This window comes from Ranitomeya imitator, chromosome 10 (genome assembly GCF_032444005.1).
Source record: "Ranitomeya imitator isolate aRanImi1 chromosome 10, aRanImi1.pri, whole genome shotgun sequence".
NCBI lineage: Eukaryota > Metazoa > Chordata > Amphibia > Anura > Dendrobatidae > Ranitomeya > Ranitomeya imitator.
Window position 1 is genome coordinate 13,855,962 of NC_091291.1, and position 16,883 is coordinate 13,872,844.

Sequence of the window (16,883 nt, forward strand, 5' to 3'; positions counted from 1 at the left end):
TGCACATGGCAGCTTCCGGTCCCAGGGTGGATATGAGCACAGGACCTGTGATGACGTTGCGGTCACATGACCGTGACGTCATGGCAGGTCCTTCTCCCATAGCATCCTTAGCACCGGAACCTGCCGCTTGCACTGCCGAGGACAGCGCCACGTCGAAGGGTGAGAATGTTTTTTATTGTTATTATTTGTAACATTAGATCTATTTACTATTGATGCTGCATACGCAGCATCAATACTAAAAAGTGGGTCACACAGGGTTAATAGCTGCGTAACCGGAGTGCGTTACACCGCGCTCCGGTAACGCTGGCATTAACCCTGTGTGAGGGCTGACTGGATGACTGGAGGGGAGTATGGAGCGGGCACTGACTGCGGGGAGGAAAGAGCGGCCATATTGCCACCTAACTGTGGCCGTCGCTGATTGGTTGAGGCAATGGTCGTGGGCGTTTTGCCACCCACGACCAATCAGCGACTTGGATTCCATGACAGACAGAGGCCGCGACCAATGAATATCCGTGATAGACAGACAGACAGGCAGACAGAAGGACAGACGGAAGTGACCCTTAGACAATTATATAGTAGATAGCAGTAATGCATTTTGAATTTCATATATTAGATTCTTCCATACATCTTAGTGTATACAGAGTGCTGCTGTATTCTTTTCCTTGTACATCATTCATCTCAGTCTTAGCAGGATGATGTAACCTCTGACAGCGACACCATCAGCTTGAGTCAGTGTTCTGCTCACTCCGCCTTCTTTGCCTCCATTACATTTAATGTTTTACATGGCGAAATATCAATTACATCTTTAGCACCCTGGGGGCTAGGAAATATATTTCTCCAGAACAATTTCTTCCACTTGATTGATTGCAACAGATTAAAAGTTAGTTTTTGTACTGAGATGACATGAGGCCAGAGTAGATAGAGGCTCTGTGAGTGGTAGTGGACCTTTAAACCAGACTAAATGGAATGGGAGCAAGAAACTCAGGACATTTTTCACTTAGAGGCAACTGTCAGCTAAGTCAAGGATGGTGATGATTGTGTGTTGGATAAGATATGAAAACTAGATAGAGATGACAAGTAGATTTCTTCAGTGCAGAAAGGTTTTGGCCTTGGTGATGCACTGTGGAGGCGACATGATGCTAAAATATCAAGGGCAACATTGACTTCTTTTACGATTGGCTCTAGAACAGGTGATGTAACACATTCTGTTAGTGAAGGAGGCTTAATAACAACTGAAAGTTCTGGTTGTCATGTTGACAAGTCGTAAGTACAGGTATCACATGTGTCGTAGTTCTTTTACACATTGGCAAAGATTGGTCTGTAACCAAATGTGAAGGCTGTGCAGGAGGAAAATAAGCCATAGACATCCCAGCTCACATATACTAAGAACTACGACTCTCTGTCAACACATAAAGCAATATTGCCTCTCATCAGGGAAAAGCAAGCTGGCCAGCAATCATAACCAGACTCAAGTTGTCCTCCTATCCCTTGTCATGTTCCATTTTTTTCATTATGGCCCCATCCTCATATAGTGCGTGGTTGGTGTCATCATCACATTCCTGCGCACAATCACGGCTGGATATCTGGTGGTGCAATGAGAAAGGCAACAGGCATGAACTTCCAGTCATCCACTTGTGTGCCAATGTAACTCCAATCTGGCCAACTTGCTGGTACTGCAGATACTGCTATACCACTTAGAGGAGTTGCAGCCTCCACCAGGGGGAGTTTTGTCTGATTTCACCTCCGAGTGTCAGCTGTGTGTCTCCTACTGGATGGAACTTTATTTTTACATTATCAAATATTGGAGTACAGAGCTGGGAGGACAAAAAACCCAATTGAGTGAGTGAAAAGACGTGGGCACTGCTACTCAGGTGCTCGGGTAGGTTCCCAAACCGTGTGCATATAGATAAAAAGAACCCGGCACTCAACTTTAAGTCAAACTTGTGATTTTTATTTTGTAGTACGTAAAAATAAAAATCACAAGTTTGACTTAAAGTTGAGTGCCGGGTTCTTTTTATCTATAAAAAACCCAATTGAGTCTTACCTGGATGATAAGTTGGGAACATGTGGGCAATAGTGCTGGCTTAGTCCTGGTGTGGGCTCACAACTACCAGATAGGCTTAGGATGCTTCAGACCCACGGTAATGGAAAAATAAAAGACTAGAATCAAATGGGTTATTGCCATCAGAAGGGTGATGAGGAGACAGGAATCCAAGATTTATTTTCCAACGCGTTTCGAAGTATAAAACCTCTTCATCGTGACAAACCGCAGCGATCAAACTTCTTCTTCTCTATGGTTTGTCCTTATGAAGAACTTTGATACTTCGAAACATGTTGCCCAATAAACCACAATCTTGGATTCCTCTCTCCTCATCACCCTTCTGATGGGAGCACAATTTTAACCCATTTGATTCCAGTCTTTCATATTATTAAATATTGAGCTGTCAGAATGCTCATTTGCTTATACATGTAGTATAGTGTCATATCTATAATGAAGGTATCTGTAATAACTAGTAAGAAATATGTAGAGATTGTTGTACGACTCTCCAGAAGATCTAACTTAGAAAAGGAAGTTGCGTGTGACAGATGCGTCGCGATGGAGAAATATCATGTCATGTTGTTCAAACCCCTTGGATGGACTGTGACAGACTAAGTGTCAGGAGTCGGAATCTTGTAGACTTAAAGGAGTTTTCCAAGATATTTTCTGAATAACATATCCTGGATGTAATGTAGGGGCTTCAGCACACGAAGAAATCAAGTACTCAACTTTTTTCAAGAAAGGCATCAAGAAGCTTCTGGAGCTTCTGCTCTTACAGTAAAGAGTTTGTGACATCTATGAAACCTTCTCTCCTCTAGAAATAGTGGATGCCCACCTATAGGCCTAGGTATAAATTGATCATCAGAACGATCTCTGTTCTGTCCATTCATATACTTATGTATTGTAATTTGATATCGTCAAAGTCATATTTTTTCCAATTTGAAAAACCTATTTCAGTTCTGCAGTCCTCTCATTCCTTCAATTAATTTGTATTACCTTTCTTAAATCACAATTTTGATTATTAGGAGAGTTGAGGAGCAGCCATAGTTCTTTACCATTTTGCACTTTACAAGTCATTCCTCCGATACCAATGTCAATTTTCCTCTCCTTTGAGAGTAACACGCTCACACCATAACTTTGGACTTTTTTCGAAAAATAATGCAAATGGGATAGTATTGTACCACTGCTGACATTATGGTGTTCAACACTTTCCTCATACTGCCAGACCTTGAAACATTCATGGTGGAAGCCGACACATACTTTTTTTTCCTGCATTGCACTTTCCCGGCCATTCCTCCATTACCATTGCTCTTACTACTCTCCTTCTTGGCCCACATCTTTATACAATTCTTCTACAAATGGTGGATGTTTATTGCCCCTCAGTTAACTCTTTCAGTTTCTTCTTCACTTTTTCACTTCTTGATTTACTAATCAAACTTCTGTGAAATCAAACTGTCCACTTAGGAAGCAACACTGATTGATAATCAATTTCACATGCTGTTGTGCAAATGGAATGGACAACAGATAGAAATGATTGGCAATTATCAAGAAACACTCAATAAAGGAGTGGTCCTGCAGGTGGGGAACACAGACCACATCTCAGTACCAATGCTTTCTGGCTGATGTTTTGGTCACTTTTGAATGTTGGTTGTGCTTTCACACTCGTGGTAGCATGAGACGGGCTCTACAACCCACACAAGTGGCTCAGGTAGTGTAGCTCATCCAGGATGGCACCTTAATGTGAGCTGTGGCAAGAAGGTTTGCTGTGTGTGTCAGCGTAGTGCCCAGAGGCTGGAGGCACTACCAGGAGACAGACCAGTACACCAGGAGACGTGGAGGGGGCCGTAGGAGGGCAACAACCCAGCTGCAGGACCGCTACCTCAGCCTTTGTGCAAGGAGGAACAGGAGGAGCACTGCCAGAGCCCTGCAAAATGACCTCAAGCAGGCCACAAATGTGCATGTGTCTGCACAAACGGTTAAAAACTGACTCATCAGGAGCATGCCCTGATCAACACCTGGTCGTCTAATAGTTATACGGAAAACTAAAGAGGCATACAAGCCACAGTGTCTTGCACCCACTGTGAAATTTGGTGGAGGATCGGTGATGATCTGGGGATGATTCAGCAAGCCTGGAATTGGGCAGGTTGTTCTTTGCGAAGGACGAATGAATCAAGCCACATAAAAGGTTATCCTGGAAAAGCAGTTGATTCCTTCTGCTCAGGCAATGTTCCCCAACTCTGAGGACTGTTTTTTCCAGCAGGACAATGCGCCATGCCCCATAGCTAGGTCAATCAAGGTGTGGATGAAGGACCACCACATCAAATCCCTGTCATGGCCAGCCCAATCTCCAGACCTGAACTCCACTGAAAACCTCTGGAATGTAATCAAGAGGAAGATGGATAGTCACAAGCCATAACACAAAGAAGAACTGCTTACATTTGTGTGCCAGGAGTGGAATGAGGTCACCCAGAGGCAGTATGAGAGACTGGAGGAAAGCTGCCAAGACGCATGAAAGCTGTGATTAAAAATTATGGTTATTCCATAAAATATTGATTTCTGAACTCTTTTCTGAGTTAAAACATTAGTATTGTTGTTTCTAAATGATTATGATGGAGGCCCTGGTCCATATCTTGCAAAGGGCGCGTAAGATTCTAGTTATGCCACTGCATGTCTCTATCAACCAACATAGCATTCTGGATTGTGTTATTTGTTGGGATTTAGGATAATAGTGTATGTTTTAAATAAATATACTATATTTTCCGCATGCTTATTTAATATTACAATTTAGCAACCGTACACCTCACAGCTGTACTGTGGGCAGTTGCAGCATTTTTAGGCTTTGATCCTATCTCGTAGTATTTCTTATTTTGCCCTTATAAAGTTGGGTGAATTAATCTGCTTTAACCAAAAATCTACTAACAAATTATTACACTATATTGAGACATTTACCTGTGCACTTCTGATGCGGCACACTGATCTAAATTGCCAACTTTACATTTTACTTTTCCACTTATTCACTTTGAAATCAGCCTAATACTTTTGGCTCTCTTAAATAAGGGATAATTTTTGGACAACTTGGGAAAAAAGTGATTGTTTTTTTCATTCAGCAAAAGAAATGCCATTGATATTACACAAATTATCCATATTTGAAGAATGATATTGTCTTTCATCTTCACTGATTGTATAAACCACAGTAAGGCAGACATCTGTCCCCCAAAAAAGAGATAATTTTTGGACCATTTTTACTATTTAAGTAGCATAAGAGTTCAGATAATATCTTGGCTTTTTAATCTGCAAATGAGATTAACGTGAGATAAAGTGCAGTGTTCCAGAGTAGTACATTGTTCCTGTTCCATACATTTTTGACACTCAATTGCCAGAGAAGATAACTGCTGATTGAACAGGGTATTTAGTATCAAACTCCAGACAACCCTTTTAAATGAGTAATAAAAATTCTCGGAACTACGCTGTATACTTTGAGCTAAAGTTAAGCTCAGAATGACCACTAATGAGAATACATCTTGACTTCCTAATTCCCTGGTCCATAAGTGTGACTTGGGAAACAGGATGGAGATTCAGGTGAACTCCAGTCAGTGTTCAGTTTCGGTTGAGGTCATCATTGAGGTCGAATGAAGCTCTGTGTAAATGTTCTCAGTACCTCTTTGCAAACCCTACAAGATAAACACATTCTTCATTGTAGAAAAAAGTGATCTGATACGCAACGTGAAATAAATGACCAGTCAAACGTTACATTAAATTTAGGACTTTAGGACCCAACAAAAAACTTTTTCAGGAGATATACAATTTCAATTACATAAAATGCTGAAATTGAGGAAAGAAAATACATGAACTGATACATATATTTTTTTACAGCTTATCTAGGCAGTTTTTCTACTCACCATATATAAGGATTCTGCGGCTGGTTTTGTTTCCTGCAAAAGTAAAGCCAAAATAGAAATTATATAAAGGTGTAGGATTATTTTAATGGGAATCTGTGGAACACATCAAAAGTACATAGCTAGTTCTGTGACGTTACATGGATTTTCAATGTCGTTGTTTTGCGGTGCCAAAGAAAATAAATTGGACATCTGTCAAGACGACCATAAAGATACTCTTCAAAAATTGGACATTAATTCAGCTCTGTTAGCTAAAGTATCCGAGATAGATAAGGTTCTGATAAAATTTCAAAAAGCTAGTGCTGCATTACTTTTAGTAATGTATACCGTTGGTCTGGGGATCAGGAAGAATTTTTTTCACTTCGTGGCACATTGGTCTATTTTGATGATTTTTATTTTTCTCTGGATGAACTGGTGTTATGTACATGTAATGATTTGAACTTGATGGAGCTCTTCTCTTTCATCCTTCTAACTGAAACTACTCGAATAGGGACACCTTGACGTGGTGGGATTACTTTTATGTTTTTTTGATAAAAATAAGTTAATCAAGTACCCTATATTATTTTCATGCATACTATTTATTATTTGCAAGTGTAACAAAGTCACTGGTGCAGTGAGTGGTTATCAGCTAATTTGTAAAAAGGGGCTGAGTTTTATGTGGACATACATAGAGCGGGTGGGAGGATGTCCACCTTATCTCCACTTCAGATTTTGGTCTGGGGCTTAAGTAGCTGGCCTCCAGAGGCAGTAGGTGTTCAGTGTCTGGGGAGGAACACTCCAGAGACGTTGTTGTGCTGCAACCACCCTGAACCATGTGTGTTGTGCTAGAGGTGAGCTGGAGGAACCCCGCTCTCAAAAGGACTGTGCTTTGTGCTACCATTTCATTTTGTTCTCCTGTTTTGCCCAGAGGGCTGTATTTGTTTTACTTCACCTTGGTTTATTGCTGCCTATAATAAACCAAAGCAAGTTCTTAAAGAGACAGTGTTTCCGTGTCTACCTCCGTGTACTGCTGAGTGAGCTGATCTACCACACAGGGCATTTTCTCATTTTGTTCTTCTCATATGGAATACAGGAGAAATGTGAGTTATCAATAAATAGTTGTTAATAATCTGTTTGTATTGTGGTTAGAACACTTTATATTATTTATTATTATCATTAATTATGCTTTTCTGATATAGCACTATCATATTCCACAGCGTTTTTACAGACATTATAACATTATCATCACTGTCATCAATGGGGCTCACAATCTAAATTCCCTATCAGTATGTCTTTGGCGTGTGGGAGGAAACCAAAAGAACCCACAGGAAACTCATGCAAACACGGGGAGATCACATATGCAGATGTTATCATTGGTGGGATTTAAACCCAGGATCCCAGCGCTACAAAGCAACAGTGCTAACCAATGAGCCGCCATGCTGCCACAAAAACAAAAGTAAACATAGAAAATCATCACTTACCTCCACATTATAATAGCCATCAATTCTATCCTGTCTGCTCTCCAATAACTCTGTGGATGGATCATGAGAGATATTAAAAAAAAACATATTTTTAAGCATCCATTTATTTTCCTTTATAAATTATTAAAGTTGAATGAATCAATTTGAGGCAAATCAAATGTGATGTTTTATGGATTTCCAAATATAGTATTGCAACTATCACATAATTTAGTATAGCAAACCAATCAGGAGATATTATAATAGCCTGTATAAAAGTAGAGGCAGGGAAGGCAGCAGCAATGTTGTGGTGAATCTTCATATAGATAGTGTGTGTGTATGATAGCACAGCAGTGACGAATAGTTACTATCCGATTATCCGCAGCCATATACAGTACCCTATTCAACTTTTGAAATTAGAACAACAAGGAAAAGTCATGGAACTGCATAAATCACAGGATGAATCCATCTTGTGATTTGCATAATTCCATGACTTTTCCTGTTACTGATTTTCAAATAACGGAATAATGGTAGCAAAATTTTAAAAACCTCCCAAACCTATCTGTTTATTTAGTGTGAAGTATGAGCACCTCTTGAATAATTCCGCACCCTTACAGCCTTGGTTGCTATCAATGAGGTTATTAATGGCTGTTTGAAGAAAGTTCTGCCGCACTGAATGCACTTGGTTAAGTCATCAAGATCCGCTGCTGGCAGTTGATCTATAATCACCGACCAATGTCATCCCCGATGAGAAGTCTGGAGGTGCTGTAGCCATGGGAGCACATTTAGGTAAGGCAGGCTGTTCACAGTAGCATGTGAAACAAGCAGCCTGACGTTCTTCTGTTGAAAAATGTAGCATGGTTCCAGAGAAGTGGACTATGCTAATTTGTATGGTCTTTATTAAAGGGGTATTGCATTTAATTTTTTCTTGTTCATTCCTTTATTAAATGTGCCCTATTTTTTTTCTTACCATTTCTCCTCTTTCCCGACAATCCCGAAAATAATTACTAGAGCTCCCAAGATTATTGCAAAGGCATGTCCAAGCGTAAATCTATAATTTACGAATTCTAGAAATAAAAACAAACAAAACAAATAACAATTCTACTGCTATTAATAATAGTAATATTCAGAATAATTACAGAGGAGTGAATTGATACACACGAAAAGCTAATTTTTGCAAAATTTTCCAACTTTTTACCCAACAAATTCGAATATCTTGCAATTTGCTTCATGTGAATTAACTAAAATGACAGCCGACATTTTACGCAAAGCAAAAGACTGCATGAGCCAGAGGCAACTTATATAACTTCACAACCCAGACTTCGCCCATAATGTCTCGCAGCTATTGTATCATATATTATAGGAAAGCTAATCATGCGGTACTATCACAGCCTGTATAAAAGCAAAGGCAGGGAATGCAGCAGCCATCTTGTGTTGAATTTGCATAGTGAGAAGAAGCCACATCTCACAGCTTAGCATTTGAAATGAAGTGTCTTGTTCATGTTAATGTTCCCAAGGTTTTATGATGATTAGATTCAGAAGAGCCAAAGGGAAAGGGAACATTGATTAGGTCTTGAAGCCATAATACAGATATTAAAAGGCCATCATATTTCAGCCATCTGTAACCAGAATAAAGCTAATAAATAATCCACTAAAGCTTTGCAAGGGTGAAATTGTTGGAAAAGTAAGAGGTGATTTTTTATATACTTGAGAGAAATAAGTCCAGCTCTGTATGTCCATAAAATCCATTTTCTTTAATCCATAGCTTCAAATAACATTAAAACAATTAATTCATAGTCCAGACATTAAAATCATACGCGTTTCAACGCAAGAACGTGCGCCTTAATCATTGGCCAATGATTTTTATATACTTTCGATAACCGAACTCAGAAAAAATATCGAAAAAAATTCCATCAGGTACAGTTTTTTTCACAAATACTGACTCCATAGGCTTTTTTATTGTACCATACTTTGACCCTTTTGCACGTCCTTTGGTGGATGATTTTGGTGTCATTAGATTGGTTAAAAATTAATGGACGTTGTGCTGCGATTGGCTGCTTTGGAAGAGAATATTTTCTCAACCCGGCTTCCCGTTTGGACTACTCTCCTGAAAGCTTTGGTGCTGTTAGCAAAGAGCCAGGAGAAATATTTAATCAGGAGATGGACCTTCATTACCAAGGTAGATGGAATGTGAACACGATGCTTCACAGAGAAGATCCGCAGGCCTTCTCCAAGAGAAAAGGTATCAAGAGAAGCTTTGAGGAGAAAAGGAAAAATCACAAGAACTAATTTCCAATACAGTTGCAGAATGAATGTTCAATAATTTTTTTTTATATATATAATATGTACATTTTTGGCTATGATAAAGATTTTTCTTGTTCATCTCGTTTGTATGTAATTTCACGTTCATTTTCGGCAAAATCCGAACTTGATGGGTAAAAATACAAGATAAGAATAAGTCATTGAATTAAAAGAAAAAATCATAAATTTGCATACCTGTGTTATTATCCAATTTCTTTATACCATTACCTGCCGTCACATTCACATACACATAGGCAGCAGCAGTGCGGACAGTCACCGGGTTCCTCAAAACACATGTGTACAGTCCTTCATCCTCAGGTGCAGCATTACTAATATCATATCTGCTTGACGTTTCCGCTAATACGGCGCCATTGCGTTTCCACTGGTATTTCGGAGATGGGGAAGAATCAGCAGAACATGTCAATGTAATGGAAGAACCAGGACTCACATTTAATGTGCTCTCTATTTGTGCCTTATCGGGGCCATCTGCAAAACAAAAAAGTAGCTGCAATAAGGGAAACAGCCCATAGACATGAAACCATTTTTACCAAACGCTAATGATTCCAGCACCATTTTCCTCCATTGACATCTCAGATGGCGAACAATCAGTGTTTTTTTTTAAATTGAATCTGATTCTTTACTCATTTCCTACCTCTAGTGATTGTAATGTTTTATTTTTGTATTATTTTTTTAAGAAACTTTCAACTAATAAAGTTTGCAAAGTCATTAGACCATCATATATATAATAGCAGATTAATCAGAATGCCATCAAAGGCACAAAATGGGAGTGATGATCACACCAGTGCAACCTTATTACTCACAGGCCACAGTCACTATATACAGATCACTGGTACTGCTACTGATACCGTTCCCCGCTTCACACCGGTATTCTCCTGCGTCTCCTCGTTTTACACTGGAGATGTTGAGAGTCTTGCTATCTCCAGATAATTTGGCTCCATTCCTGGTCCATGTTATCTTTGCAGCAGCTGAGGTGTCACAGTTTAGGTTGAGTTGGTCAGTTTCTTTGGGTTGGGTGATGGATGCTGTAATTTGGGGCTTAGTGACTGGCTCTGTAAATGGAAAAAAAACATAGGGGGCGTATAACAGATATCAAAATTCTTATTTAGAAAAAAAATAATACCTTTGTAAAAGCTAAGTTTGAAGAGGACCTTTCACCAAATTTTTCATGTTGAACTGGATACATGATATAATAGTGGCAAAAGAGCAGAATAAAAAGTTTTTAGTTTTTTTTAGTTTGCCTTTCAATTGCAGACAAATTGGCAAATTTGGCACTCAATGACTTAAAGTTTGAGTTCAAGTTGTGATAAGATATAGGTTTTCACTGGGGTATATTCCTGTATGAGTTGTTCAATGATAAGTAGGTAGCAACTTGACAAAAAAAGAACACACTTAGGTTTCTTAGTGTTAGAGATGTAATGATACAGTTCTGATCTCCTGGTCTAACCTCCTGAATAATTAGAAAGTGCTGGGAGATTAGAGTGCAGATGAATCACATCTTTGAGATAAGGTCACTCTAAAGATAGCACAGCTAAGTTTAGTTGTGTCACATTACAAACCCTTCTATCAGCTCTCCTCCTTTCCTAGCACCGTCAGCACTGCTGTACTGCCCTTTCCCTTACACTGACTCTCCAGATCTGTATCAGTAATAACACTTATGTCTCTTGTGCTCAAAAGTTGCTTGAACACAACAGACATTAGTGTGACTCCTCTCTGGACAGGCAGTGCAGGAAGAGGGGTATTACAGGAAGCTGAGAGTACTATGAGACGTGAAAAGCTGATAGAAGGTTTTGTAATGTGACACAGCTAAACCCAGCTGTACTTCCTAATCACGAAGAAGGTTAGACCAGAAAATCAGAGCTGCATTATTATATCTCACGCTGTGAAACCTAAGCTATGGTTGGGGCATGTTATGTTTCTGCTATGTTGCTACCTGCTTATGGTAAAGGTAAAGTCCATACAGGTGGAAGAAGTACACACCCCAGTCTAAACTTTGATAACACCAACTTGGATTTAAAAAAGCTAACTCATTAGGTGTTAAATAGTTTTATTGCTAATATGTCTTCTTCAGGGAGAAGAAAAAAAAATGTTTTATTCTGCTATGCAGCCAATTTTACATTGTGCCTAGTTCAACATGCAAAATTTGGTAAAGTAACATTTTTTAAAATTCTATAAAAATTCTAATTTTTAAATCTGGTTCTCTGGTCAGGAAGCTCACTGTCACTACTGCCCACTTTTATCTGTTCAAAGGTTACGTTGATGGTATGTATGGGCAAATAAAACAATTATCAAAAAAAATCTGGAAATTAATTAAGACGACACCTCGATAACTTTAAAACTTTGGAGGGGTTGTCTGTGAGTACACGGAACGTCCATGGAGCTACTATGTAGGTTTTTACCTTTTTCGGTCTCAAAGGGCTCTAAAAGGTCCAAAGTTCCAATATTGAAGATAATAGTAGACATTAATTGTGGGTGTCATACTGACCATGGCACACACGTGCAAGAGCCAGCTATTATGATGGTCTACTACAGTGTCCAAGAATTAGAAAATAAACTCACCATAGACAGTCAGGATCACCTGTAGCTTTTCTGATAAATTCACTCCCCGTAATCTCACTATATAATTTCCAACATCTGTGATTTGAAGATTATTGATCTGTAATGATCCATTATCGAAAGCTATGAACCTGTCATTGTACAAAGGTCCAAACCTTAATGGCCTTTTGGCACTGTTAATATGTTTCAGGATTTCATACTCATCATTTTTATTTGGTCCTTTATACCAGTTGTACCTATGAAGTTTCTCAGTAATCCCAGTAACGCTCAGGGTGACAGATCCATTAATAACCGGATACAGAGGGATCGGCCGGATACTGATCTGTCCACTGGTCACATCCATCATGAAGACAAGGAGAACTAAATTAGAAGAGTTCATCAATTTATTTATGAACTTCCCAGAGCCATAACTTTTTTATTTTTCCGTCAATATTGCCACGTGAGGGCTTGTTATTTGCAGGACCAGTTTTACTTTTGCACAACACCATTGGTTTTACGATATCACATACTGGAAAACTGGAAAATAATTCCAAATGCGGTGAAATTGAAAAAACGAGCAATTCGAGACTTTGTTAAAAAAATAATTGCGCCATTTTCCGATACCCATAGCATCTCCAATTTTCGTGATCTCGAGTTGGGTGAGGGCTTATTGTTTGCGTGCCGAGCTGACGTTTTTAATGATACCATTTTGGTGTAGATACAATCTTTTTATCGCCCGTTATTGCATTTTAATGCAACGTTGTGGCGACAAAAAAAAAGTAATTCTGGCGTTTTTACCTTTTTTCTTACTAGACCATTTAGCGATCAGGTTAATCCTTTCCTTTAGTGATAAGATCGGGTGATTCTGAATTCGGCGATACCAAATATGTGTACGTTTCATTTTTTTATTGTTTTATTTTGAATGGGACGAAAGGGGAGTGATTTGAACTTTAATACTTTTAGTATTTTTTTATATTTTTAAGAACTTTTTTTTACTTTTGGCAAGCTTCAATAGTCTCCATGGAAGACTAGAAGCTGCCATAACCCGATCGGCTCTGCTACATACAGGCGATGATCAGATCGCCTGTATGTAGCAGAATTACTCACTTGCTACGAGCGCCGACCACTGGGCGCCGCTTATAGCAATCCGGCAGTGACCAACATAGAGGTCTGCAGGAGACCTCCGGTTGTCATCCCAACCCATCGGTGACTTGCAATCATGTGACGGTGGTCACCGATGGGCAGGATTTCTGGCACGCTTGCTGGAAGCGCTTGTTAAATACTGCTGTCAGAGTTTGACAACGGCATTTAATGGGCTAAGAGCTGAGGGAGGATCACGATTCCTCCAGTGGCTGTTAGCTGCATGTCAGCTGTTCAAAACAGCTGACATGTGCCAGAAAAGATGAGGCTCACTGCCGGAGCCCACATCAAAGGGAGGGTGTCCGACATTGGCGTATTATTACGCCCGATGTCAGAAAGAGATTAATGATGTTGAGCATTTGAAGAGCTTTGGATAACTGTAAGCTCTTACCAAGCCCCACGTAGCACTGCCCTCTACTCTTTGACTGAGCGCTCCTTTGCTTTACGTAACATAGCAAATGAGCTTTCAAACAAGCCAGAGAAAGCAGCACTGGGCAAGGAATAGAGTTGGAGTGACAGGGACATGGGAAGAGCTTCCATGCACCAAAAGCACTTCAGCCTTATTTGCATATTGATTCAAATGCTGATTTATCAGTAATAAAGGAATGGACTGGCCATGTAAAGGTACTGATGGACTTATTTTTAAAAGAGCTACATGCATATATGTGTAGTTTCTGGGGTTAAATTTGACTCTCAGCAAATGTTTATTTGCTGCAGAAAACATCACTAAAAACTAGACATGAAGGAATCTACCGAGATTTAATTTCTGAAGATTGTCTGAATTTGGCAAGGAAATTTGATTTGCATCAAATCTCTGGACTCCAAAGCATAATAAAAATGGGTGTATAAAAAAGAAAAATATATTATTTTTTGCACTCCTGTCCTGTCAGTGTCCACCGTTTGGTCCTCTACTCCATCCAACCTCTTCGTTCTTCTCGACTCTGGCACATGATGTCCTCTTCAGGCATCTTTACTCTATGTCATGGCTTCCAGTCCCAATTAGTCCTCAAAGGTGACGTCCAATCAAGGGACTGTTTAGACCTTGGGCAATGCATGTCATAATGTAATAACTTGTGCCGTGATGTCTGAAGTTTTCTTGGTGCTGAAAACCTTGGCGCAGAATGAAGATGTCCAAAGTCTACGTAACGTGGCCGAGAAAGGAGGAAAGAAGAGGCCATGCGGCGTGGAGGACCAGACGGAAGACTATGGCATTCATGGGACTAGTGAGCAGAGAGGTGAGCATTACTTTTTTTTGTTCAACCTCTTTCCTGGCTCTTCACAATTCACCAAATGATGGCCTTATAGCTAGAATTTTACCGAATTTGCACAAAGAAAACAGCAAAAAAAATTCAAATTTAGCAGAATTAAAATTATTTGTAAAATTTGAGGCAAATTAAATTTGCATGTGAATTGATCTTATTCAGCTCAGCTATTACTAGCTTAGGTAGTTATTAGGGTTGAGTGAAACGGGTCGGCCAGATTCAGAAGTCGCCGACTTTTGGCAAAGTCGGGTTTCATGAAACCCGACCCGACCCCTGTGTGGGGTCGGCCATGAGGTCGGCGATCTTCTGATCTGGAATCGGAATTCCGATACCGAGTTCCGATATGTTTAAGATATCAGGAATCGGTATCGGAATTCATATTTAAGTGTAAAATAAAGAATAAAAAAAAAAATATTGATATACTCACCCTCGGATGCGCCCTGGTTCTCACCGGCAGCCTTCCTTCCTAAGAATTAGCGCCTGAAGGGCCTTCAATGACATCGCGGCTTGTGATTGGTCGCGTAAGCGGTCACATGGGCGGTCACGCGACCAATCACAAGCCGCGACGTCATCTAATGTCCTTCAGGCGCTAATTCTTAGGAAGGAAGCGTCCGAGGGCGCGTCCGAGGGTGAGTATATTCCTAATAGGTATATACTCACCCTCGGACGCGCCCTGGTTCTAACCCTCAGCCTTCCTTCCTAAGAATCAGCGCCTGAAGGACCTTAGATGATGTCGCGGCTTGTGATTGGTCGCATGACGCCCATTCTTAGGAAGGAAGGCTGCCGGTGAGAACCAGGGCGCGTCCGAGGGTAAGTATATCAATATTTTTTATTTTGATTCTTTATTTTACACTTAAATATGGATCCCAGGGCCTGAAGGAGAGTTTCCTCTCCTTCAGACCCTGGGAACCATTAGAAACCCAATGCACTGCATTGGGTTTCGTGTTTCGGCCGACCACGACCCCGACTTTCTATTGGATCGGCCGATTTCACTCGACCCGACTTTTGAAACCCGACCCGATCCTATAAAAAGAAGAGTCGCTCAACCCTAGTAGTTATAACTAGACATCCTTCCAGTTTGATCAGCATTATAATTTAAATTTAACAGATTTAGAATGCCGGATAAGGTTATATTCACACACGTCAAAGAGTTGAGGTTCCGGATGGGTACCCTTTCTATTAGCTAATGTAAATATTCATTCCAAATAGTGGAAGCGATCAGATGCAGTGATTCCCAAGGTTAGTTTGATAGAAAACAACAAGCAAAGAAAACCTTAATCATTTACAACTTTTCCAATGCTTCAACTGATCAACCAATAAGTGAACAAATAATAACGATACGATACAAATCCATAGCCTTATTCAATATTCAAAGACGCCTAGTGTATATTTTTCGCAAAAATCGTGGCCAATACTGTGTGAATAGAATGACTGAATAGAATTGTCAAATACATAGTAAATTGGATAATGCTAAAGTCCTTGTTGGTCTAAGGCATTTAAGTATCTTTATGATTAAGTTCCGATTGGTCTTGTGCAGTGAAAGGGATTACATTTCCCTCACCTCCCGTCCCGAGAATCCAGCAATGTCTCCTGTGATCACCATGCAGATCTTACTGGTCATTACAGAGAAGAAGACACAGTAAACTTTGCAGCTGTATTTTAACACAATTTTCTCTGTTGTTGGTGAGTGTGATCAATGTACAATAAATAATGGTGGAAGGAGAAGCCTCCGAGATCGCATATGCACCAGTTCATCTTGAATATTTGATAATTAATGAGATGCAAAAAAAATTACAATTTTCGTGCTCTAAACAAAATTTTGCACCCACTTGACACCAAACACTCACATAACATACAGAACATGTTTAGCATTTCTTAGATGGCACACATAATTATTTTTTATAAAGATATGTAGCCAGTGGCAGAACAGTCACTTACTAATTATCATTGATTTTAGAAATATAGCATTTTATGTTTCTTACCTGTCATTACCAGCCCCCTCATAGCTGATGTTGGATTATTCTGCTACTCTCCTGCCGATATATGCTGAACTAAGGAAGTTGTGGTAAGAGACAAATCTTGGCTCTTTTATTGAGCAAGTGTGATTAAGCAAACAACAAACATTTTGCTTATTTAACGTCTTGTATAGGCGGCCTGACATATAAGTGTAGTGGTAAAAGTTTGAATTTCTCAGACTTGGGCTATGTGCATATGGCACCTTTATGATGGCTGTGCAGCCACAGAACTTTCTCGGGCA

General features: G+C 39.8%; 1 protein-coding gene across 1 annotated transcript; it reads right to left on the reverse strand.

Annotated features, from left to right (window-relative positions):
• Positions 1–5,310: 5,310 nt before the first annotated feature.
• On the reverse strand, positions 5,311–16,679 carry LOC138651189 (carcinoembryonic antigen-related cell adhesion molecule 16-like). Its single transcript, XM_069741222.1, has 8 exons — positions 16,609–16,679; positions 12,249–12,605; positions 10,493–10,741; positions 9,867–10,157; positions 8,341–8,437; positions 7,395–7,444; positions 5,938–5,970; positions 5,311–5,709 (listed from the first exon to the last, which is right to left on the reverse strand). Coding segments are annotated over exons 1-6 (1,017 nt in total). The 5' UTR covers positions 16,631–16,679; the 3' UTR covers positions 5,311–5,709; positions 5,938–5,970; positions 7,395–7,443.
• Between the last annotated feature and the right edge of the window lie 204 nt (positions 16,680–16,883).